The 24,126-nt window shown below is 54.4% G+C and overlaps 4 protein-coding genes across 4 annotated transcripts in view; 1 reads left to right on the forward strand and 3 right to left on the reverse strand.

The window, feature by feature from the left end:
* The window catches only part of lcor (ligand dependent nuclear receptor corepressor), an 11,294-nt gene extending 11,236 nt beyond the window's left edge, over nt 1–58 (reverse strand). The window contains exon 1 of the mRNA XM_068751410.1: nt 6–58. Coding sequence (XP_068607511.1) covers nt 6–58 — 53 coding nt within the window. The remainder of the gene's footprint in view (nt 1–5) is intronic.
* A 1,634-nt stretch (nt 59–1,692) lies between these two features.
* LOC137907079 (MORN repeat-containing protein 4-like) lies at nt 1,693–4,464 on the forward strand. The gene is made up of 4 exons (XM_068751389.1): nt 1,693–1,759; nt 3,326–3,440; nt 3,921–4,030; nt 4,331–4,464. Exons 1-4 carry the CDS (start codon nt 1,693–1,695, stop codon nt 4,462–4,464), a joined length of 426 nt encoding a protein of 141 aa, XP_068607490.1.
* A 3,974-nt stretch (nt 4,465–8,438) lies between these two features.
* Nucleotides 8,439–10,530, reverse strand: hoga1 (4-hydroxy-2-oxoglutarate aldolase 1). The gene is made up of 7 exons (XM_068751335.1): nt 10,332–10,530; nt 9,687–9,815; nt 9,434–9,561; nt 9,215–9,349; nt 8,996–9,092; nt 8,792–8,925; nt 8,439–8,685 (listed from the first exon to the last, which is right to left on the reverse strand). Exons 1-7 carry the CDS (start codon nt 10,528–10,530, stop codon nt 8,536–8,538), a joined length of 972 nt encoding a protein of 323 aa, XP_068607436.1. The 3' UTR covers nt 8,439–8,535.
* A 3,456-nt stretch (nt 10,531–13,986) lies between these two features.
* Nucleotides 13,987–17,609, reverse strand: got1 (glutamic-oxaloacetic transaminase 1, soluble). The gene is made up of 9 exons (XM_068750568.1): nt 17,421–17,609; nt 16,003–16,184; nt 15,817–15,940; nt 15,629–15,741; nt 15,426–15,530; nt 15,193–15,343; nt 14,823–14,988; nt 14,603–14,745; nt 13,987–14,522 (listed from the first exon to the last, which is right to left on the reverse strand). Exons 1-9 carry the CDS (start codon nt 17,527–17,529, stop codon nt 14,383–14,385), a joined length of 1,233 nt encoding a protein of 410 aa, XP_068606669.1. The 5' UTR covers nt 17,530–17,609; the 3' UTR covers nt 13,987–14,382.
* Between the last annotated feature and the right edge of the window lie 6,517 nt (nt 17,610–24,126).

The raw sequence follows: 24,126 nt of genomic DNA on the forward strand, positions 1-24,126 counted from the left end.
CCTGCCGGAAGGCGCGCCTCTCTAGCGCGCATTGCTGCCTCCTGCACAGGCTCGCCATTTTCTGTCGGCCCCTCCCGTGGGCGCGCACATACTGCTGGGTGCTCCCCTGCGCGCACGTCACCGGTGCTTTTTATTCTAAGGCTGGGTGGAGTGAGATATGAGGCTGCAGCATCCCCCTTCTATGAGGCATATTTGTCCCTCCTCCTCCTCCTCCTCCTCCTCCCAGCATCTCTGCGCGAGGATGTGCTGCCATTGGTGGATTAATGGGACGTGCGTGCGTTTTAATGTTGCATAGGGTACAGCACATCACGCCCGCGCTCCGAACGTTGCGTGGCTCGGAGCTACAGTATGTGTGTCAAAGGGCGCGGACGTGCCGTGGATTTCAAGTGCGCGTACGGGCACCGCATTCTTTGAATTTGCGGCTGCTCCTCCTCCGAGAACCGGCTCGAATAACGCTCCGTTACCGGGAAACGGCGACCAATGAAAGGATTACCCTCCTCTCACGGATTACGCTGCTTTCCTTACCGTTCGGTCCGCCGCTCTCCTCAGATTACACTCAGAATAAACGGTACCCGGTCGACCCTCAACACGAAATACACGATCCCAGAGGTCAAAGGGCAACTTTTATTTTTCTCTTTTACAATATCTTTATCTGCAAAACATCACAGAATCATAAAAGTGTAAAAACATCCTGAGTCGAGGTTAATAAAACCCTTTGATGTGTGTTTTCTTGTGTTTTTAATCCTTCCTGCATGAATTAAGAGTTTACTTGTTCCCTCTCTGACTCCTCAGAACCTTTGGTATATTATTCTCAACATAAACCAGCCAATCAGCAGCGGGTCCGGGTTCATGCGCAAAGGATTAATCTGAGGGCCATAATATGTGTTAATCCTAATTTACCGCAAAGGACGCTGGACCTGCGCCTTTTTACGCCACCTTGTGCCAAAACGCGGGTCTCATCACCAAATTGAAACACGAAATGACACCGAATCGTTAACGGGGACGGTGGGCGGCGCGTAAAACGGCAAGGGCGAACGTTTTAACGGAGGCGCACTCCGGCTAATGAAGCCTGAACCCGCTGCCCTCGACAAAGATGTCGGCGAGGGCGCGCAGCCAATAGGGTGGCGCCTTGGAGCGACGTGGCGGGACTGCAGCCAATCAGATCGCGTCGCATTGAAGAGACGCCGAGCAGCGACGGAGAGGAGCCGCCGAGGAGCAGGAATCTTCCGCCGCCGCGTTCTCAGCGATGTAGAGACGCAGGACGGAGCTGCGGCGATTACAGGTAAAAGCTTCCCGTTGTGTCTCCGGGCGCGGTGGGCGTGGCTCTGGGAGGCGCGCGGCGTCCTGCCGGCGGGATGAAAGGGATCAGCGCGCCGTTACTGTGGCAACATTTGATGGAGGGATACACTCCGCCTCCTGAATTATCTGATGGCATTCGAGCAATTATTCATCTTGATGACTTCTGGGAGACTCAGAGGAGCCCCCCCCCCCTCGGATTGATTATTGGTGCTGCAAAACCTGCATTCATAAATCAATCACTTTAAACAAGATGTGACGTCATCATCGCCTCACCTGATTGTGAGGAGAGACGACCATTTGTTTTTATTTGTGCTGACCCTCGAAAGGTCGACGCCTCCTCTGGTGATGTCACTTCCTGATGATGGTCTCTGTGTCTCTGCACCAACAGGATCCATGACCCTGACTCGAGGTTCCTTCAGCTACTCCAACGGAGAGGAGTACCACGGCGAATGGAAGGAAGGCAAGCCCCCCCCCCCGTCTCACCTGTCCACCCTCACCTGCTCTGTTGTCATGTTTCCCAGTCTTCTTCAGGTGTTTATTTTCGTTTCCCTGTGAAGCTTCTGGAATATTTTTGCATACCAAACCTGAGTTTTAGTCGGCGAGGAGGAGAGTAAATATCTGAATCCTTATTTAAGGTGTTCCTTTAAGGATGCAGGTGCCCCCCCCCACCCAGACCTGCTGGTGCCAGCTCGCCTGCTGAGTCTGGGTCGCAGCAGCTAAACCCGTTGGACGACCTTTAGGGTGAAGGCAAACAAAGAACAAAGGCTTGGATCCAAACGGGCGTGAAGCTGTGGGGAGGAACTCGCAGCAGGAAACTGCTGAACTGGTTCTGAACTGGTTCTGAACTGGTTCTGCTGTGTTGGTCCGGCGGGTTCCAGCGCAAACACTCTGAGCAGCCGAACTGTAGGCGACCCGAGCTATTCCTGGAGGTCATGGTCATATCGTCTCAACGTGGAAGAAGAGAGAGGAATGATGGACGGCTTAGGGACGGTGAATCTGAGGGAAAGACAGGAGGCGGAGCTAGAAGTGGAGGCGATGAAGATGCTGAGGTTCTCCTTGGGAGTGACCAGGTGGGACAGGATTAGACATGAGACAATAAGAGGGACAGTGAAGGGTAGACGTTTTGGAGACAACGTGTTGGGGAGGACGATGCAAAGGACAGGGTGAAGCGGAGACGGTTGGGTTGCCGTGGCGACCCCTCGAGGGACAAGCAGAAAGAGAGAAACAAGAAGAGCACAAAGGAAGCGTCTGTTTCTGTAAGCTTCCTGAAGGCTCGTCGTCGTTTACATCCAGGACGTCACATGACGCACGCCGGCGCCTGAAAATCACGAGACGCAGTTTAACGCTCCAAAGACGCCGAGGGACCCATCCATGTTATTTTCCAGCTGCTTGGTTGCCATGGTTACAGCCCGACACGCGGCGTGTCTCTGCAGGTGTGCGTCGGGCAGAGGTCTGCGGCGCGGCGTGAATAATTCAGCAGCGTGCCGGTTGAAGATCCCGGCGGCTCTCGGGTTACAGGAAGTAGGACGGTTGCATCCACAGCCAGAAGCCCCGCCCTGCTGGGCGGGGCTCCACAGAGTCGTTCAACGTTTCTACTATCGATCGCCATAAAAGCCGGAGAAATTCTGCTAAAGCGTAATTAGCTGGAGAGCGTGACCCCTAGAGAGAGGAAGGAGGGATCCAAGGAGACGAGGAAATGGCCGTCCCCCCCCCGTAAAGTACTCACACTTCAGCTGCTCCATTTCATTACGTTCAATAATCCCATTCTTCTCTGGAAGGCCGCAGACAGACTTGAAATGTCGGCGGCTCATCTCTTCCTGTCAGGGACCCTCATCTTCAGCCACGCCTGAAGGATGCTGGGAAATGGAGTGCAGATCTCCAGAGATTAGAGCAGCACTTTAAGCAGCCTGACAGATGGACTGCCTAATTTAGTTTGTCCTCAGCCCTCTCGCTCAGGTGTGTGTGTGTGCGTGCGTGTGCGTGTGTGTGTGCGTGTGCGTGTGTGTGTGTGTGTTCCCGGCTGCAGGCCTACGCCATGGCCTGGGTCAGCTGACCTTCAGCGACGGGACGTGTTACACCGGACAGTTTGACAACGGCCTCTTCAACGGCTGCGGGGTTCTGGTCTTCCCCGACGGGTCCAGGTCCGCCTCACTTCCTGTTTGTCTGACCTTTTTAATAGTTTAAAGGGGATTCAAACCTTTACCTGCTGTTGATGTTTACGTTTAGTTTAGACGATAAACTGTGACTGAAACTTCAGAGTTTCTCCGTTTGAAATGACTTTAAATCTAGTTTGCAAAGAATGTTCTATTTAAATAGGACATTATTCTGCAGCTCAACTTTTGTACCTATTTTTCTTTTAGCTTCAGTTAAAAAACCAAATATTTTACATTCATTGCATATTAAACACCATAAAGCAGCAAATTATCACATTTTTCAAGCATCAATAAAAACATTTTGCCGTTTTCAATTATCATACCTAAAATTCCAAGCCCTGAAGGTCACTGGTTCTGCGCATGCAACCATAGAACGTAAATCTAAATTCCTCCTCGCCTGACGCTCTCAAACATTCTGGAGGGTTCTTTCTTTTAAGCGTCTTTCCTTTTTATGTGAATGTTTCTCAGGTATGAAGGTGAATTTGTTCAGGGCAAATTTCAAGGGGTCGGCGTCTTCACTCGCTTCGACAGGATGAGGTTTGAAGGGGAGTTTAAAAGCGGATGCGTGGACGGCTACGGTAAGAAGATGCTCTTATTTTGAAAAACAAACAAATGCTTTTTGATCCTATTTAACTGTGAAACGTGTTGATTGCGTGTCTGCGCTCCGAGTCTCTGCAGGCAATCAACACGTTTGTGTTTGACAACCGCTGCAGGCGGAACAACGTGTTGCCGTGACAACCGGCTCGTTGTCTGAGAATAGACGCTAGAACTCCGTCTGGGAGCCGGCGCCGGAACTTCTGCGGTTAAACTTTGACCCCAGATCAGATAGCTCGCAGCTCCTCCTGGTTCTGATGTCGTAATGCGTCCGTCTGATCCAGGAGTGCTGGCGTTTCCGGGCGGCGGCCATGAAGGCGTGTTCGAGAACAACCAGCTGATGAGGCGAGAGAAGAGCCAGGGAGCCGTGCAGAGAGCGAAGGCCGCCGCCGCCAAGGCCCACACGCTGGCCATGTGACGCGGATGACATCACCGTCAGTGCCCCAGGACCAGGCTCCTCCTCCTCCCGGTCTGAACAGCCGATTATTGATCATCTCACTAGCTCATTCCTTCACTTCGTCTGATTGGAATCAGAATCGAGTTAACCCGTGGTTAGGTTTTCTTTGAGATGTTTGCGGGTTCTCATTGGTGCTCCACGCTGAGGATCCAGCGTCGGCGGGTTTCCTTCACTCAGTCTGATCCCAGATCAGCATCAGTACCCCCCCCCCCCCCCCCAGTGCCAGCAGGTTGCAGCTGATCCAGATACTGAGTGCATTTTGTGCCTGAAAGCAGAACGTTCTTTTCCGTTCGAGACGTTTTTCCGGTCGAAGGGAGGCTGGATCGATCGGATGTTTGCCCGGTGTTGTACGAAGCGCTCCTGTGAAACCGATCAGGAATGAAATCGGTGCGTTACCGTGACGTCAGCATTTACTCACCTGAGCAGGTTCCTGCAGCTGCTTCTCTTTATGACATCACTGTCTGGTGATGCTCGCCGTGCCTGCGGGGAGCCCCGCCCGTCTGTGATGAGACCGGGGTGTCGTCGCCGTGTGGGCGGGGTAATATGGGAAAATGGGAAGTGGAACGAATTGTCGGTTATGTGATTATCTAGGCATGCGATTAATTTCGGATGCGGTTTGGGAGCCGACATCGAAGCATCTCGCAGCTTTTAATTGGCTCTGGGATTTGAGCGTGGACTGTTAGCCGGCGCCGGTCCCTTTAGCTGGGGGGGGGGGGGGGGTTACCTGTCAGTCCTGGACGTTATCACCGTGACTTTGTTTTTAGTGATTGTTGTCGGTTTCACAAGTCCCTTTAAAACGCACCTTAAAATCTCAACTTGAAAAGTTGCCGCTTGATATTAGCAGAAAGGCGTCGGCCGTGGGCGTCGCCGTCCACGTTTCACTGTGACGAGTCTCCGTGATGAAGGTCGGTGCCCTAAAACAGAACCTCCGTCCACCTGAGAGCAAAAGTCTCAAACTTCAATCATGGAAGACTAGCTGAAGCTGCGCTAGCTGCTAGCTGACGCTAAGTAAGTGACGAGGCTCCCGGACGTCTGTCTTTGTCTTGGATTCTTAAGTTGAAAGTAAATTTTATGGTTAAGACTTTGTGTTTGTAAAGTGTTAAAATGTGTGGAAACTGTTGTTCTTCATCGGCACGTGAGGAACGGAGCTACAATCTAGCCCGCCATGATCGCCGCTACAACGGCGAAGAGGCCGAGGAGCGCTCGGCGGCCCTTCTGCTGTTCAACAAGCCTGAAAGGAAAACACGAGTGACACGGAGGGACTTCAACAAGTGCCTGAAAACCTTCTCAGACTCTGCTTTGAATACTTTAAATACTGTTTAGTACCCGTTCTGAAGTCTGTTCTTCTTTCCTCTGTTTGACGAAGACGAGCAAAAAAGGCCAAGTAGATTTTATTACTTTATTAATGATTGAATTGTTCAGGAAATATTTTGATTTTCTGCTAAAGAAGGATGAAAAGAACCGGATCAGGTCCCGCGTTAGCTAGCCTGAGATCCGTTTAACTTCGGGATTGACCGCTCTGCTCGAGTCTTTTCAAAAACTCTGCCTTGCTGTTGTCATGGAAACCAGAACTACACTGCTAACTCCTGGCCTGGCATGAGTACTGCAGCGCCGCTTGGACCGTTGAGACCGCGTTAGATCGTCATGATGTCTGGGAAAAGATGGCGTTCCCTGGCAGGAAGCTACTGCAGCATTGCATCATGGGAATTGCAGCACATAGACGTGCAGATGTAATGGATTCTGATTGACAAACGGCGTCTAAAGCGGTAATAAAGCCTAGCTAGCGCGGGACCTGTGGGCCGAACCCTCTGCCTCTTGCTGTGCTTTTCACTCGGGGCCTTTAAACAATCAGAGCGAGCGTCCGGACGCTGAAAGCCGCTCCCGACCAAGCCATAACGCCACTTTTGTTGTTTCTGATGATTCTGTTGATGTTCAGACGATCAGGAGAAGAAGAAGAAAAGAGGGCGTGGCTTTAAAGGAAAGGAATCTGCAGAAGAATAAAGAAAACGCATGAAATCCAACGGTGTTGCTTCGTTTCTGGGAGGCCGCTGGGACGCGTGAAACGCTGCAACGTGCACGCACACACACACACAGGGAGGGATTGTGAACTTCGCCCGCACACCTCAGCAGGTCTGGTGATTATTGGTGCAGCTCTGCTGTCAGAAGCCCTCTCCTCCATCCTCCGTCCCTGCCCCCACCCACGCTCACTAAAATAGCTTTAAGGTGTGTTTAGGTTGGACTCTAACCCCTCTGCCTGTTCCGTCTCCTTGGCAACTGCCCGGAGTTCTCTTAATTCGTATCATCTCAATGTCGAGTGCTGCAGCAGTTTTGCCTGTTTGCCCCTGATCGTAGAGCCTGTTGCCATGGCGAAGTATTTAAATACGCTGTGCGGATCATGCACTGAACGGCAGCTGTGCACGTCGTCCTTTTGTTCTGTCACTAAAAATGAATTCCTGTCTTGAAATTAATTTCCCAAACATGCCCCCCCCCCCCCAGGGGGGAGATCTCGTCTTCTCCATGTCCAACCGTTCTTAAAGAGGAGCCTTTGTTTGGCATCTTATCAATGGAGCTTCACGGCTCCCAAAAGCTTCGGTCATATTTAAAGAGGAAGTGCATTCAGCAGACAGATAAGAGGCCCCGCCCAGCAGGGACGCCCCGGCTGGCCCCGCAAACACACCCGGCTTCTGGTTCCTCCGGGTTCCTCCGTCCTCATTTGGGATTTAGCGTTTGAGTGCAAACATGCACGCATGAGCACGTTTATCCTCTGCAGAACTCCGCCCGGGGCCTCTGGAGGAGGGCGGGGCTTGTTCCCTCAGGTGGAATGAAGCACAGTCTGAACCACTGGCTGAGAGAATTGGGTCAATGAGCTCCTCAATTAAGCCTGAATTTAGATCACCCAGTTTTACCGGCTGTTAATCAGGCTGTAAGTCCGTCTGGGCTCCGGCAGCCTGGTTGGCCCGCCGGGCCTCCGCTGGTAGCCAGCAGCTAACCAACAGCAGAAGTGGATCCATACACGCATGGTCCGAGCGCCTTCCTACGGGGTCACCGATGGGTTCACCTCATGACCGAGGCGTGTTTAAATGCACACGCGTGATGACATCATAGGTGTAGAAGGAGGGAGGGAGTCACGCTGCAGCTATAGGAAGGGGGGGGGGGGGGGGGGCAGGGGGGGAGTAGGGAGAGTTTTAAGATTGGGGGGCGGGGCATTGCACCGCTGGTCGCAGCGGGAGGGAGGAGCAAGTGGGTGGAGGGGGGAGGAAGACAAACTGCCAGGTGTGGAGGAACGATGGGTGATGGGTGCCGTCCCCCCTTTTGCCCCAGATGCTGCAGCGCTGAGGGCAACTTCTGCTGACTCGCCCCGGGAGCAGGGGGCGAGAGAGACATCGACCCCCCCCCCACCACGGATCTATTTGAGATCAAAGACCTTGATGCAGCGCAGGAGGCACGGCGGGGCGTATCGCCCCCGTGTGGCCGCTCCGGGGAACTGAAGCTGCAGTTGTTTTTTGATCAGGATGATTATTAAGAGTGCTGAAAGGATGCTGCAGGTTCAAGAGGTTTAAGGATCACACGGTTCAATGAGATACTGAAAAGAAACGTAAACGTAGGAAAACACGAGAACCATGCACTTACATTCTGCTGCCCTCGGATCAGACACTCAAATCAGATCAAAAGAGATATCCTTGAGCAGCAGCCGGAACGCAAGGAGAGGCAGAAACGCTTTCGCTGCTGCACAGGAGAGATCCGTGGTTCGTGAACAAAAGGTTGAATTAATAGTAAACGGAGCCGGGAGGAAACTTCACGCTGCAGCGTTCTCCCAAACCAGCGAAGAAGACGATGTTGGGCGTGGCTCTTTCCTCATACGAGCACATCCGTGTTAACTTCAGGAATTATTTGTTAAAGTACGTCAGGAATAACTAAACAAAGGAGTTTTAAGATTGAGTAAATGCTTTTATCTTGAAATCACATAAACCGGTGGCGTGATGCCCGACCTGGTCGACAACCGTCACACACACACACACACACACACACGCCTCACAGCCAGCCGTTGGAGGAGAAGTCCCGCCTCAGCTCCTGAGACTCCGCCTCTGTGAGCGGCTGATGGGGGGACCGGCAGGCGCCGCCGTGGTACCCAAACCACCCCATCGCCTGCTTGAGGGCGGGTACGCCCAACTTCCTGGTCACCTAGCAACAGAATCAGTTGTTCAAAAGGACCTTTTTGTCCCGCCTCCAGCTCATTCTGGGCTCCCCGCCGGACGCCGCTCCGTCCAGCTCATCGGGTCGTACTCACGGCGGCGTTGGGCTCGATGAGCAGCTGCTGCAGGACTCTGGCTTCCTCCCAGCGACCGGCCAGACACAGACGCTCCAGCTCACACACCTCCCGCCCCAGGACGTTAGCCAGCGCACAGACCCCGCCCACCGCACCTGGACAACCGAGTCAGAACAAGCGCCGCTGGTGAAAGACCGATCGGTGGCGGTGAAGGCCACGCCTTACCGACGCAGTAGGCCGCCATGAGGAACCCGGCCGAGCCCGCCAGAACCTGGAAGTCCTGCCGTTTGGTTCTGTGCACCGCCAGGCCGATCCGTGTGATCTGAGCGACGGGGGGAAGAAACGCCGTCTCATTATCCAGAGCGACTCGCCGCTGGGCCGAGCACGCGGGTCGGGTCGGGACGGGACGCGTCCTCACGACCCACAAACACGAGCGCGTCTTACGTCTCCGCCGCTGTCCTTCAGGCCCACGATGTTTGGGTGCTGGGACAGGTATGCCACGGCGTCCAGCGGCAGGTCCACGCCGGTGTTGGACGGCACGCTGTACAGGACCACCGGCACCGGGCTGCTCCCCGCCACCTGCAGGGGGACAGCGGAGGTGAGTCCTCGAACGCAACACGACCTCCAGGCTCAGGTGCGTGTCCAGGTGGACGGCAGCGAGACCGTGGTGAAGTGCTTCGTCAGCGCCCGGCTGTCCATCTTGCTCTTATAGAAGCAGGGCGTCACCACCAGGACGGCGTCGGCGCCGGCTGCCGCCATCTTCTCCGAGAGCCGGACCGTGGCCCTGGTGGCTGGAGAGGAGAACGAGAAAGGGTTCCATGCGTACTGGGAACACGCAGCGGCGATCAGAGGACCAGGCAGAGACCAGGACCAGGACCAGGACCGGGACCAGGACCCCCCCCCCCCCCACACTTACATTCACAGCCGGAGCCGGCCATCAGCAGCCTGCCGGCGGGCAGCGACCTCCTGACCGTCTGCACCACCTCCACCCGCTCCTCCTCCGTCAGGTAGGGGTACTCTCCGTTGGAGCCCTGAACCACCAGACCTGCAGCGGGAAGCAACCGGAACCGGGTCAGGGAGACGCCCACGAGCAAGGCATCAGCCTTTAAACTAAACAGGCAGCTGGCTGATGACGTCACCGCTCCGTTAGCGGAGTCAACTCAAGTTCAACTTTAACCTGGCTGCCGTCCAATGGCCTGGAGGCGGAGTCTGAATGACCTAGAGGCGGAGTCCGATCTGAACAATTAAGCATTAAACAAACATCAGTGAACTCAGCCTCATCACGAGAAGGTGAGTCTCATCACGTGACCTTAAAGGTCAAAACAACAATTAAACATATTTTAATTAACAACGTGGCAGATAAAGAAGAATTAAACACACGGAAGAGCAAATAAAGCCTTAGTTAAATAAGTAAAAACGTCTGTTGTGTTATTACACGGAACTCCGTGTTACGGGCATCCGGCGCCCTTTCAAAATAAAGTTCCATTTTCACAGGAAAGACAAGAATAACTTTTAAATGTGCGTCTAGGTGTTTAATGCATGAATACGAGTCGCGCCCGACCTTTGAAGGGGATCGTTGCGTACTTGTGGACGTTCTCCTCCAGCTTCCGGTGGTCCACGTCCTCCGTGTCGGTGAACGGCGTGGCGATGGGCGGATAGATGCCGCTGATGTCCAGCCGCGTGCCCGCGGTGTAGCTCCGGGTGCGTGTCCGTGCGGACCACCGGGGGCCGAGGCCTCTCCACGCCCGGACGCACAGCATTGTTCGGCCGGGGGGGGGGGGGGGGGAGGACTCCGTCCAGACGCTGCACCGAGGACAGCTAATCGCTGACTGCTTTGGCAAATATTGGTTTTCTGCCACTGTGGCTCCGCCCCCCTCGGTCCTGGACGTGGGCGGGGCCACAATGCTCTGGGACTTGAGATTGGTCAATAATCGATGAGACAGCAGGAACATTTACTCAGAATAAAAACACGCAGGAGGCACTCCGACGATGATCCCTTATTACATTATAATAATTATGATTACCGTGACACGCCCACCGTGAGACGTAATGACCCGCCACAGCCGTTGTGCTCCCACCAGCACGTGGAGAAACCGGTTAATGTCATTCTCGACTCTCTTTGTCTTTGCAACTTTAATTCAGTGTGCAGTTGTGTGCTTTTATTCAACCCCCCGCCGGCGTCTTCTGACTCGTCTCCAAGGCCGGGGGGGTTGTTACATGAATAGAAATGAATAAAATGTCCCCTGTCCTGTACGTCATTGTCCAAGTTACACAAGCATTACCTGTCCCCCGTTCTAGTTACACAAGCTCTGCCCTCTGTCCTCTGCCTGATGAGGCCATTTTCAGACAGACGTTGCACAACCTGCCGTATTATATTAACATTTTGTAAATATTTAAGCTCACAGAATACATTCAGAAATTGATTATACACACATGTGATCATTTAAAATCCAAAATAGACGGTATTCCAACCTGGTTTTATATCATACACTTTTTGTATAGTCATTCCCAACAGACACAAACGTTCAATGCATCACGTGATGCGGTTCAGAGCCAGCTGCCTGTCATTCTACACTTGTCCAGCAGGGGGTGTCGTGGAGAAATGAACCCCGCTTGAGCGTTTCAGTGCTTCATGAGGCTTCACCACCTCCACTTCTTACGAGATACTACACACAGTGAACTAGAAACACACAAACCTGCAGCTACATGAACGCAGTCACACACGCAACACCGTTACCTAATCAATAGCTCTCACACCCGAAATCAATCAGCGGATCCAATAAAGCTGCAGAGGACCAAACAACAAACCTCAAATTCTTGTAAAAAAAAAAACTACATGCTGCACCCCTTGGTTTCGAACCCAGGACCTCCCGGCTGGGAGTCAAGTGCGCTACCCGCCGCACCACCGAGAACGCAGTATGACGTCACATAAGGAACACGCTGTGGTCTGAAATAGCGCCTCACCATCCGACAAGCATGACTTTGTTAACGCCTCGAGTTTCCTCCCCCGCACTGGGGGGTGGTTGGTATTGCTACCAACCGCCGTGTCGGAGGCCCTGGGTTCGAGTCCCGCTGTGGGAGTGGGGTGGAGCGGGGGTAGCAGGGTAGGCCTGGGGCCTTGCCTGGGCGGAGTGAACTGGACCGGTCCACTTCACTCCGCCCAGGCGTGCCCTGGGCCTACCCCGCTACCCCCTCTCCATCCCATTCCCGTAGTGGGATTTGAAACCGGGGCATTTTACCCCCCCCAGCAACGCCCCCCACCATGCCACTGTTTCCGTTTCCGGAATGGCGGCGCGTACGCACGCTGCGGCCCGAGGCTCCCGGCTTCTCGTGCGTGTTTTTGTATTTTTGTTCATATTTTCGCCTGTTCTGAGGCTCCAGGTGAACCCTCATCCAGCATGGAGCGCTGAACTGTGGGAATTGGGGGAAAACCAGGTTGGAATACCGTCTGTTTTGGATTTTATCCCTCCCGAGCGGTAAGCGGGGCGGCGTGCGTGCTAGGCTGCGTGCTAACCCACACAGGCCGGCGCTACCCAGCGTCTTCCTCGCCAACAAGATGGACGAAACACGGCCGAGGATCGTCTCAACGCGCACCGGTAGCTGCGTGGCGATCTTCACCGAGGCCTGGCTGGACGGCAGCATCCCCGCCGCCGCGCTGGAGCTAGCGGGCCGGGCTGCGGCCTCAGGCGGGGCGGAGGTCTGGCGGTGAACATTCACGACTCGTGTTCTGCTGCGAACGTGATCCGAACATGCGTGTCAGGCCGGACACTGACGGTGTGCTGACCGACCCGCCGGGTTCTCCTGGACATCTTCAACCTGTCCCTGCAGCTGTCCACCGTCCCTGTCCACCGTCCCTGACTCATTAAGTCCTCTCATTGTGCCGGTACCCAACAAATCATCCATGAGCGGCTGTCGAGGTGGTCCAGAGCATCAGGTACCTGGGCGTGCACATCGCTAGCGACCTGGCATGGAGGACCAACCCGGCCGCCCTAGTGAAGAAGGCCCACCAGCGCCCCTGCTTCCTGAGGAGGCTGAGGCGAGCAGGTATGGGCGTCCCGGTCCTGGCGTCCTTCTACAGGTGTGCGGTGGAGAGTGTCCTCTCATCCTGCATCACCGTGTGGCACGGCAGCTGCACGGCGCAGGACAGGAAGGACCTATCCCGGGTGGTGAGGACAGCTCAGGGGATCGTGGGTCACCGTCTGCCTGATCTGGACTCTGTTTACACCTCCAGAGTCCAGAGGAGGGCCACAGACCCCACCCACCCGGGCCACAGACTGTTTGTCCCGCTCCCATCAGGGAGGCGGTTCAGGACAATAAGAAGCAGCACAGCGAGGCTCAGGAACGGCTTCTTCCCCCGAGCTGTGAAAGCAGCCGTTCCCTCGTAGCGATCTGGGACGCTTTATGCCGGCGCTGCTGTTTGCACTACTGCCTGTGATTCTCACTCTCTCTGTGTATTTATATATGTATATATATATGTATATATATATATTGTTCCTTTAAATAAAGAGGATTTAGTGTTTGTTTCTGATTTTGGTTATGTTATTGTTATCCTTCACACGATTTTATTATGTTCGTATCATGATAATAAAGAATCTTGAACTGTGTTGGGGAGGAAGCCCCGCCCACAACTGCAGCAACAACAACAGTTTGATCCTCAAGCTTCCAGGAAGCGTGTTGGACCAGCGCCCGGCGGGGTGTTGTCCTTCTGCTTTAACAGAAAACTCTGGACCGGAACCGCCTGCGGACAGAACCCTCACCTCAATGCCCCGCCCTGCGATGCCGCGCAGCTCCTCCCCTAGCCCATAATATTCCTAAACTGATATTCCCTTTCTTCCTGGCTGTGCGAGTTTACGTTCTTCATGCAGATTCTGGGATCAACAGAATGAACTGGGTCTAGTTTAAGGAGGAGGGGCGATTTCTAACGCAGCTCATTGGCTGATGTGGGGGTCGAGCAGCGACTGCAGCCAATCAGCATCGACCTGTGAGGTCACGCCTGCTCCTGATTGATCTGATCCTTGCTGCTGTTAAACAAACATCTGTGTTTTAATGATCGCAATGGAGAGAACGTGAAACTGGCTTTGATGATATTTTGCATTGGAAATACACAGAATATTAAAACAAGCCGGAATGTTTCGGCTCTGGCTTTGTAGTTTAACGCGGGGGTCACCGGGTCACCCGGATACCAGTTTAAAGACACAAGAGGCAGGAAGCAGACGTGATTGGATGATATTTATTCTTGTGAGAACAGACGGAGGAGCGGCGTCAAGCCGGACTTCAACACGGTCACATGGGGGGGGGGGGACAGTAACAGTGGCGGGCCGGGGGCCAGCAGGGGGCCGTCAGCCGCTCCATAAAGTGCAGCTGCCACACACAACAGCAGGACCGACCGATGAAGCTAAGCTAAAAGGGATGCCTGTTCACAGTAGGGGTTACCATGGTAACCGAGCTTTATGGACTCACGTTTATGGGGCAGGGCCCCGCCTATAATCATTCAAGCGTCTCTAAAATCGTTGCACCTCCCAAACGCGGATGCTTTCCTGTGATAAAATGCCCCCCCCCTCCGGTTGGTTCGGCCGCCACAGTGGAACCGGAGGGGGGGGGGCTCAGAGCCTCTACTGGACCTGGGTGACGGCCTCGTGGATGGACTGGGCCACGTAGTCGATGTTCTTGGAGGTCAGGCCGCACATGTTGATGCGGCCGCTGGTCATCAGGTAGACGTGCTTCTCCCGGATCATGAACGCCACCTGTTGGGCTGCCGGACACACGACACGATGACCGTCAGACGGCGTTCGGCTCCTCGGCCGGGACGGCGTCTCCACGGTTACCACTCACGGTTCAGGCCGGTGAAGCTGAACATGCCGATCTGCTGGGTGATGTGGTCCCAGGTCCCCGGGGTCCCCAGAGCCTGCAGCTTGGTCTGCAGCTGCGCCCTCATCAGCAGGACCCGGTCCGCCATGGTCTTCACGTTACCCTTCCTGTGGAACCGGGGGGGGGGGGGGGGGGGGGGTCAGCTGACTGTCAGCGGTTGCTCGGCGACCCGACTGGAACGTACCATTCTGCAAACAGCGCCGGGCTGTTGAGGGTCCTGCTGACGATGCGCGCCCCCTGAGACGGCGGGTTGGACCAGGTCGTCCTGACAATCTTCTCCATCTGGGACTGGATGCGGGTCAAGTTCTCGTTGTCCCGGGCAACCACAGTCAGATTACCGACTCTCTCATCTGGAAACAGACGGAGGACGATGTGGGCTTAGATCCCCCTCCTGGCTGATATTTGTGTTTCCATGGCAACCACCCGTTTTTCTGAAGCACATCTTGAAAGCTTTTTGTCCGTTTTAGTTTTGATTGTTTATTTCTAAGCGCTCAAATGTGGCGTCTCTGGAAACACGAGCCGCTTCCAGAACCTCCTCACGGGTCTGGACTCACTGTAGAGGCCGAAGTTCTTGGAGAAGGACTGCGCCACAAACATCTCGAAGCCGCGGGAGACGAAGTAGCGGATGGCCCAGGCGTCCTTCTCCAGGCTGCCGGAGGCGAAACCCTGGTAGGCGGAGTCAAAGAACACAAACAGGTTCCTCCTCTGGAGGAGGAGCCAACCTTCGTCAGGACTCTCAGAACTCCTACCCAGCATGCTAACACCGCTGCTAAGCTAGCTGACTCACCTGCATCACCTCGGCGACCTGCTTCCACTCGTCCGGCGTCGGGTCGGTGCCGGTGGGGTTGTGGGCGCACGCGTGGAGGACGAAGACGGAACGTTCTGGAGCTTTCTGGAAAGACGGGAAGAGTCTGATCGAACCTGATCGCCGTGTGATGTCATCAGGACGGATCACCGATCAATACACGATCACGTGTGCGTGACTCGTACCTCCAGGTCCTGCAGGAGCCCGGCGAGGTCCAGCCCCCGTTTAGCAGCGTCCCAGTAGTGGTAGGGACGGATGTCCTTGAAGCCGGCGTCGGCAAACACGCCATTGTGGTTCTCTGGGAGGAAGAGGAGGAAGAGGAGCAACGTTCAGGAGCCCAGATCTCTGCTGGGAAGGTTCAGGGTTTACTGACCCCAGGTGGGCGCCGAAACGTAGATGGGCGTCGCCGTGTTGTTGACGCCGTTGTACCAACGCCGCAGGAACTCCGCCCCCAACTTCAATGCTCCTGTCCCCCCCAGAGACTGGACCCCCCCAACCTGAGAGACGAGACAGGAGGGTAAGAGCAGGTTGGGAGGAATGGACTCGAATGGCGTCTCACCCTGTCCTCTCCGAAGGCGGGGCAGTCGTCCCCCAGGGCGACCTTGGCGGCGGCGGAGCGGAACTCGGGCAGGCCGAGGATGGGCAGGTACTCGTGGTTCAGGCTCTCGTCCCGCACAAGCAGCTCCTCCACCTTCTTCACCACCGGCAGCACCCAGGGCTGGCAGTCGTCCGTACGGTAAGCTGGAAGGGACACGAGCCGCAAAGCTTCATCGGCGGCGACGGGACAGCAGGGGGCGCCACCCTGCAGCGGCGTCCTGCGTGGCGGCGGCGCCTCAAACCTCGGCTGGAGCGTCTAAAACGCGTTTAAAAACAAACACAGACGGGAACTAGAAGCCGAAACGCACGACACGGAAGACGTGGGGACGTCCTCGCCCGTTTGAACCGCGTGACACGGAAGACGTGGGGACGTCCTCGCCCGTTTGAACCGCTTGACACGGAAGACGTGGGGACGTCCTCGCCCGTTTAAACCGCGTGACACGGAAGACGTGGGGACGTCCTCGCCCGTTTGAACCGCGTGACACGGAAGACGTGGGGACGTCCTCGCCCGTTTGAACCGCGTGACACGGAAGACGTGGGGACGTCCTCGCCCGTTTGAACCGCGTGAGATGGAAGACGTGGGGACGTCCTCGCCCGTTTGAACCGCGTGACACGGAATACGTGGGGACGTCCTCGCCCGTTTGAATCGCGTGAGACGGAAGACGTGGGGACGTCCTCGCCTGTTTGTCGAGCGTCTCAGCAAACAGGGCGTCGTCTGGTTAAACTGGCGTCAGGAAGACGACGCCTGAGGGGGGAGTATTCCATCGCTGGTCAGACTGGTTTGAACTCAAAGGGGGCGGAGTTTAGACTTCAGGAGACGACTTGTTTACTTCGGTTTGTTTACGTCGAAACGTGAAACAAAATGTCTTCTTTAACCTTCGAGGGTGATAAACAAAAGAAAACAAGGTCAAAGACAGTCAGAGGACAGCACGATCGATCAATCAGGGCTATCGGTACTGCTACTCCCCTGTCCACAGGGATCAATACATGGACGGACGATAAGACAGACCGCACGGTGCGTGAACTAACGGGCTCCGACGTCACGACTAACGGGCCTCTCCTTCGAGAGTCACCGCGACGACGGTATAATCAATAATAAACCGTGACGGGACGAGCTTCCTAAGAAGCGTTCGCGATGACGTAAGCGTCCGCTAGCGTCCACACGGACGGACGCTGTAGGTCATGCTAGGTTCGCTGCTAGCCTGTCCCAAAGGTCAGTTCAAGGTGCCTCTGACGTCAACGAGCAACGGCGAGCTAACAGCGCGTTAACACAGACGCGTGCACGGAGCTGGCACGCGGCGACGTGCACGCGGCTGACCCGCTACCGGACACCCGGCTGAGCGTTAGCGTTAGCATTAGCCTCCAGGGACCCTCGCTTACCTCCGACTCCCAGGTTGACCTTCTGCGGGTGGGCGTCCTCTCTGAAGTCAGCGGTCAGCTTGAAGACCGCCACCGGGGGGGCCAGCGGGACATCGCTGAAGACGGACATGCTTCACGGGGGGAGGACAGAGAGAAACGGCGCTCAGGAACCGTGGGATCACCTTCACTCCACCTCCTCAACGCCCCCCGTCAGGCAGCCAATAGGAAGCCACGTTACCCGGAGGTCTCCCTGAAACAGCCAATCACAGCGCAGGAAATGAAGAGTTCATGACTCATGGAGCTTTATCCGAAAGACCGGATCCTTTGTTTGTTCACTTTAAAGTTTTAATGTCTAAACTGACTCATGAGGATGTGAAGAAAATTACACATTTAAAGAAACATCAGTTATTTTTATCGTTATTTTCCATGTAAACTGACACCAAACTATTAAAATTGGTGCAGAGTTCAAACGATGAAACGGCTTGATATTGATCTATATTTTATGTGTGATCAATATCTCTCAGCCAGTGTTGTCTCGGTACGAATGACGTCACAATAACCCGGCACGTCCCCGGTGTAAACACGAATGATAAGCGGCGGGTGGGTCGACCGAACATCCAGGGCAGAAGCAGGGATCCGCCACAAGATGGCGCCATGACCCAGCAGAACAGCGAAAGAACAGTGGACCCTGCGGTCTGCTTGGAACGTTCGAGCTTCATCTTCCTCCAGGATATCCTGATCCTTGATGGAATCCATCTGGGTCCACCAGGGTTCTATCGGACCAGGAAGCAAGGCAGCTCCAGAACCTCACCAAGCCCCCACCCGGCCTCCTAGGGAGGGTGGATCCATCAGCACCATCTCCCTCCAGTACCGCTGATCCAGTGGAACCAGGAGGTCCAGTTTGGATTCATGCTAAAATCAATGCTAAGCTAATACTGCACTGAAGCTCTGCACGCACACACACACACACACGCACACACACACACACTCGGTAGGTGGTTTGCCTTTTCCCTCATCCCTCCATTGACTCTGCAGGTGTGCTCCTCTCCTCTGGCCTCCTATTCCTCTTCTCTCCTCCTCTTCCTCACCGCCTCTCCTGTCTTTGATCTGAAGTGTCTGATGAATGTCTTAGGCTCCGCCTCCTCTTCCAGCAGCTGAAGTACCTGTTTCTGTGTCAGTGAAGTGTGACTATCTCTCACACAGACACACTCGTTCATATCCCGTCCCGGGGCGGTCCCTCGCATCAGAGAGCCACAAACACACGCCGTGGCTGTTCCACAGCCCTCCTGCTGCTCCTCCTCCTCCTCTGGTCCTCCACCGCTTCCGTTCTGCTTTCCCTCTCCAGAAACAATCCGGTGTCGGATTTCAAAGGGGCGAGGGGCCAATGCTCCTGGACGCAGCTGATCGACTCAATTTGTCGACGTGATGGACGTCTTGCGGCCTCGGCTCCTGTCCTCCTGTCCTCCTGTCCTCCTGCTGACTGGAGGCGACAGGAGGACAGGAGGACAGGAGGACAGGGGCCTTCAAGGGATTTATCAGGAGGAGAACAAGACAGGAAAAAGTTTACGACCAAACCTTCATCTGCAGGATGGAAAAGAAGATAATTCAATATCAAAACACGCCCGTTGTTCCTCGAACGGGAGAAAAGAGAGGATTTAGGGTTCTACTTTATTAGACATCTGGAAGCTGCTTTTTTTATTGTCCAGGTTTTAGTTTGCTTTAAAGATTTCAATGGGAAAAATATGTAAATATGAATAAATATACTCTAAATGATAAATCTGACTAAAAGTGCAGCATGTCTGAAATGTATTAAAGTAAATATAATCAAGCACAAACGTTTGTCTTAAAACAATCCTGACTGACTGAATTAATGCAGTTCATCATCCTGCAAACAATCAAAACAGCTGAAAATTACAATCATTTCCTTCTGCACTTGAACGCACCGGCGCAGTGAGGATGAGGATGAGGATGAGGATTAGTGAAAAGTGATCATCAGATTTCCTCCAGCCGGAACAAGACGAGTTGTTGCGGCTGCTTTCCTTCGGTCATCGCCTGACCCAAGGCCGCGTGTGTGTGAGGGTGTGTGTGAGTGTGAGGGTGTGTGTGTGTGTGCGTGTGTGTGAGCGTGTGAGTGTGTGTGTGTGTGTGAGCATGTGAGCGTGTGCCAGGAGGGATCCGAACATCTGCGTGAACAGCAGGGGAGGTTCAGGGACCAGTTCAGAACACTCACACACACACACACACACACACACACACACACACTCACACTCTCACACACACACACACACACACACACACACACACACACACACACACACACACGGCGTGGTTGCTGAGGGAGTCTCATCTCTTCCTCCTGAACTTGTCAGGGTGGCCATCTTAAACGTTGGGGGGGGGGGGTCCTCCACGTCCGTGTGGAGCCTGGAGGTGATCCGTGTCGTTGCGCACACGTCAACAAACTGAACCATGTCGGGAGTGGTGGAGGTCGGAGGTCAAAGTGGGCGGGGACTGTTGACTGACGCCCTCTAGCAGCACCATTGTTCAAACGGACTTGTTGGGTCTGGAGGGGTGGAGCCTGTACCTCAATAAGCTACATTAGTGGAAGTAGGAGCCTGATCCATACCCGGTTCAGAAGGTGGCGGTAACGCCCTCCGTAAAGGTGAAGAAGAAGAAGAAGGATGAGGCAGGGTCTTTGTGTGTGTCCTCGTGTGTGTTTTATTGGACCGTTTGGCGTCCGCCGGCGTTTCTCAGCCCAAAGCAGCGTCTAAAAGCTCCATTCTTTATTTCCAGCGGCGGCGCGGGATGGAGGCGCCGAACCGCCGCCGCCGCTAACAGCTTGTCATTTTGACCACGGAGAGCAACAGCCCGAGTCCATCGCTCTGAACGCTGTTTACTGCCTGAAGGTCGCCGGAAGGTCACCGGGCCTCGTCCCACCGAGGGCACGCAGTCAAACGCCTCCCACACGGCGAGTCATCGCCGCCGTTGCGTCGAGTCGGAGCATCGGATCGCTTTAATCAATCACGTAAACTGGTGTGAAGCAGGACGCAGGACCGATCCATCATCACTCGCCGTCTCGGCTAATCACGCGCGTTGCATTGTGCAGCCGTGAGGAAACGTGGGCGTGTCTAAGCGCCGCTGCAGCGCCATCAATCAGAGCAAAGATGGCGTCTATAGATAGATTTGTGTAAACGGGTTGTTAGAACACGCAGATACTCACAGATACACAAGAAAACTTCCCCTCGCATGAGTAATGGCCGCTCCACAATAGCTCCAATAATAGTTTCCCATGTCTTCGCCGATGACAGCGGCGACCCCTCCCTGACCTTTCGGTTCTGGTAGCGGGGCGGGGTGGGGGGGGGGGGGTGAGAAAGAATCGTTTACATAAATAAAACGTAAAAGGGGAAATATTTGTAATATAAGGAGCGGCTACATCACTATCAGATAAACCTCCGAAATCGCCCGCCCAAGCCCCGCCTCCTCAACAACACTTAGTTGAAGCCCATAGATAACAGTAAACTCCATCTTTGAGACCATAAATCATCAATTCTGACTGAGATTAAATTACATTTGAATAAAGCGGGTTGAGTGAACGTCTATGGTAACTCTGTGTGTGTGTGTGTGTGGGGGGCGCCAATCGGCACGGCAGCCATCTTGAATGCCACACCTGCCGGCTGCGTGCTTTGGGCCGATCCCGGGGGGACCCTGCGGTTTTCCACATCCTGCAGCAGCTGAGCCCCCCCCCCCCCCCCCCCACACACACACACACACACACACCGGTGCTCCGAGCTCCGGGTCCATCAGATGGGAGGAGAATGACCATGTGAAGTCCTGTTGGGTCTAAGTGAGGGGTCAGAGGTCAGGTTGGTTGGGGTCGGTTCTATCTGTGGAACCGATGGACCTTAAACGGGTCCGACGCTCACAGGCTCGGTGCAGAACCAATCATCCAATCAGAGCGTGTTCCTGAGAATGACATCATCAGACCAGACTCATTTAATCCCTCATGCACACACAGGCACGTCTCACAACACCGGCATCAGTGGAGCAATGAAACGCGACTCCGGGCGCCGCATACCGCCACGCGAGAGCGTCTGAACATGGCCGACACTTCCTGACATTCCTGTCGCCGTTCAGATGCATCCAAGGAACGCCGTCGTGATTCCAGCTCTGTGATCTCCCAACCGCCAAACACACGAGCACAAAGCCGGGGACAGGCCCGAGCAGGAGGCGCTGCCGAGGGCTGTGTGTGTGTGTGGGGAATGTGTGCATTAAGCCCCGCCCACTGCACACTAACAAACATGTCAATCAACCCGTCGTGTGTGTGTGTCCTTACCTCTGTGATTACACCTGCAGATACATTAGCAGGTTTAATCCAGCACAGGTCAACGAGGTCAAACAGAACACAACAATAGTGTGTAAACACAGACACACAGACACACACACACACACACACACACACACACTCATTTTCTCCCAGCTCGCAGTTCTGTAAAGATGTTCTGATCCGGTTCGCTCCATAGTGATTTACTGCATGTGAGGCTCCAGAATCTTCATCAGTGACACGAAGGAGGAGGAGGAGGGAAGACATGAACCTGACGATGAAGATGTTTCAGAGGAGGAAGAGGAGGAAGCCCATTAGTATCCTTCCTCTACTAAAAATCATCCTGACCAGAAAAACAACATTTTATTTTGTGAAATAGTTGAGATCAATAAATAACCGGAAGTATTTGTCATAATAAATGTGTAATTAAGGGGCGGAGCCTTCACTTTCTTTAGCCCGAATAATTATTTTGGATGATTAAACCTCCTGAATTTGTTTTCAGCGGGTTTTACTGCCCGTTTGCGCGCCTGGAAGTGAAAGTGAAAGCTAATGGCAGGAAGCTCCGTTGCGGAGCTGCGTAAACATCCTCCAGCCCTCCGCCCTGCTGTCATCCCACGGGTGTAAGGATGACGGACTCCCGCGCAGCGGCGGTGCAGGGGGCCCCTGACCCCCTTCTCTTCCGGAGCCTTCCTAGCTATACGCCTCTGGGGGGCGAAGTGATCTATTGTCGGTGTCCGTCCGGGAGAAGACCGGAGCCGCCTGAGCGCGGCGCTCCGGAGGGCCGTGTTTAGGCTGCTCCAGGAAACAGGCCCTTCCTCCGCCTAAACACGCGGAGCCGCCCGGGGGTCGCTGCACCGCGGGCGGGTCAGCGTAAACGCGCACGGTGTGGAGTTTACGCGCAAAAGTCACTTTGCACCTCGTGCGTAAACCTGTGCGTAAAAGCGAGACGGACTGAAATCCTCACAGACTAGATTTGTTCCAGTGTAATAAGTCACTTCTATAATGCGTATATCGAAACAAATGTATTTTTATAAATATTTTAAATAAATTAAAACCAGAAATGTCACTTTTCCGAAGCGGCACACGTGACGAGCTGCTCGCGTCTCGCGTTCGAATCTTTCTGTTCATTCATCAGGCCTGACAGAGGTCGTGCGTGTGAGTGGGAACTCTCTCCGCGTTTTCTGAACAAGTGAGTTCCTGCAAGACATTCGGGGGGGGGGGGGGGGGGTCCTTCCCCACCGAGCCCCCCGCCCCCTTAAAACGGCAGATTATAATAGTAAAAACACGTGGAGGGAGGCCAGAGGAAAAACGTTTAGCATTATCATCAAAGATAAAGAAGCGTTTCCCTTTTTGGTGTTAAAGATAAATGAAAATGCGTTTTCTTGGGTTGAACTCACATTTCATGTTTTTAGTAAAATGATATTGGAGGTAAATGTTTCCCGTAACTCGTCTGTAGCAATAAAATCAAAGTAACGTGTAAATAAAGAGTTTCGTGTTAAATGAAGACGGTTTGGGGGGGGGGGGGGGGTCTGGGCCCTCCGTTCCTTCCGGCTCCAGCTTTGGTGTTATTTTCACTCAGTGCTGCAAAAATAAAAAATAAAGGCTAGCATTAACGGACAGAACGACCCGCGGTTGCTCTTCGTCCGGTGTCCGCCGTGAGACGCTCCAGAAAAGGATCCCAACTCCCGGCCAGAGGAGCCGGGACGGGCCCGGGCCTGGCAGAGCCCCGCCCGGTGATCGATGGCTGGAACCCTCGGCAGGTTGTAAAGCAGCCAGGCTGAGCGCTGTTTAGGAGATAGAGAGCTGATAAAGAAGACGGGGAGGGGGGGCTCTAATGGTGCGGGAGGGGGGGTCTGGACTGTCTGCGCCGTGATGGAGTGTCTGTCTCCACCCTGGAGGCACTAATGCCCCCCAGTTTATACACAGACAGGCAGGCTTGTTCTCAGAGTAAACGGGGAAATTAGTCATCATAAAAAACTCAGAGGCGAGAACCTTCAAAGCCCGTTTAGGCTTTCATTCCTTTGATTTCATCAAATTAGTCCAGCGAGCCTGTCTGCTCGAGTTAGGAAGCAACAGCATAAACCAGAGCTCCGCGTTTCCTCCGCAGGACGAACAATGGAGGGTCGGTGCCGTGCGTGCGTGGCGGCTCCCGCGCCCCGCGCCCCGCTCCGCCCTCCTTCACGCGCATCCATCACCGCCTCCTCTCCTGTCCTCGGGAGCGTTTACACGAACCTCCCGTCCTCGTGCTCGGACATCATTTACTTTATTTGCGTGGCGGGAAAACCCGCTCTCGCTTCATTTCCCACATAAATCAGGAATTCCTGCCGGTAAAGACGGTCGTTTGTCAGCGGAGTCTGGCGGACCGGGCGACAGACAACGAGAAACAGAAGTCCCATTAGGTAAACCGTG

Source organism: Brachionichthys hirsutus, chromosome 17 (assembly GCF_040956055.1).
Source record: "Brachionichthys hirsutus isolate HB-005 chromosome 17, CSIRO-AGI_Bhir_v1, whole genome shotgun sequence".
In the NCBI taxonomy this organism is placed as follows: domain Eukaryota; kingdom Metazoa; phylum Chordata; class Actinopteri; order Lophiiformes; family Brachionichthyidae; genus Brachionichthys; species Brachionichthys hirsutus.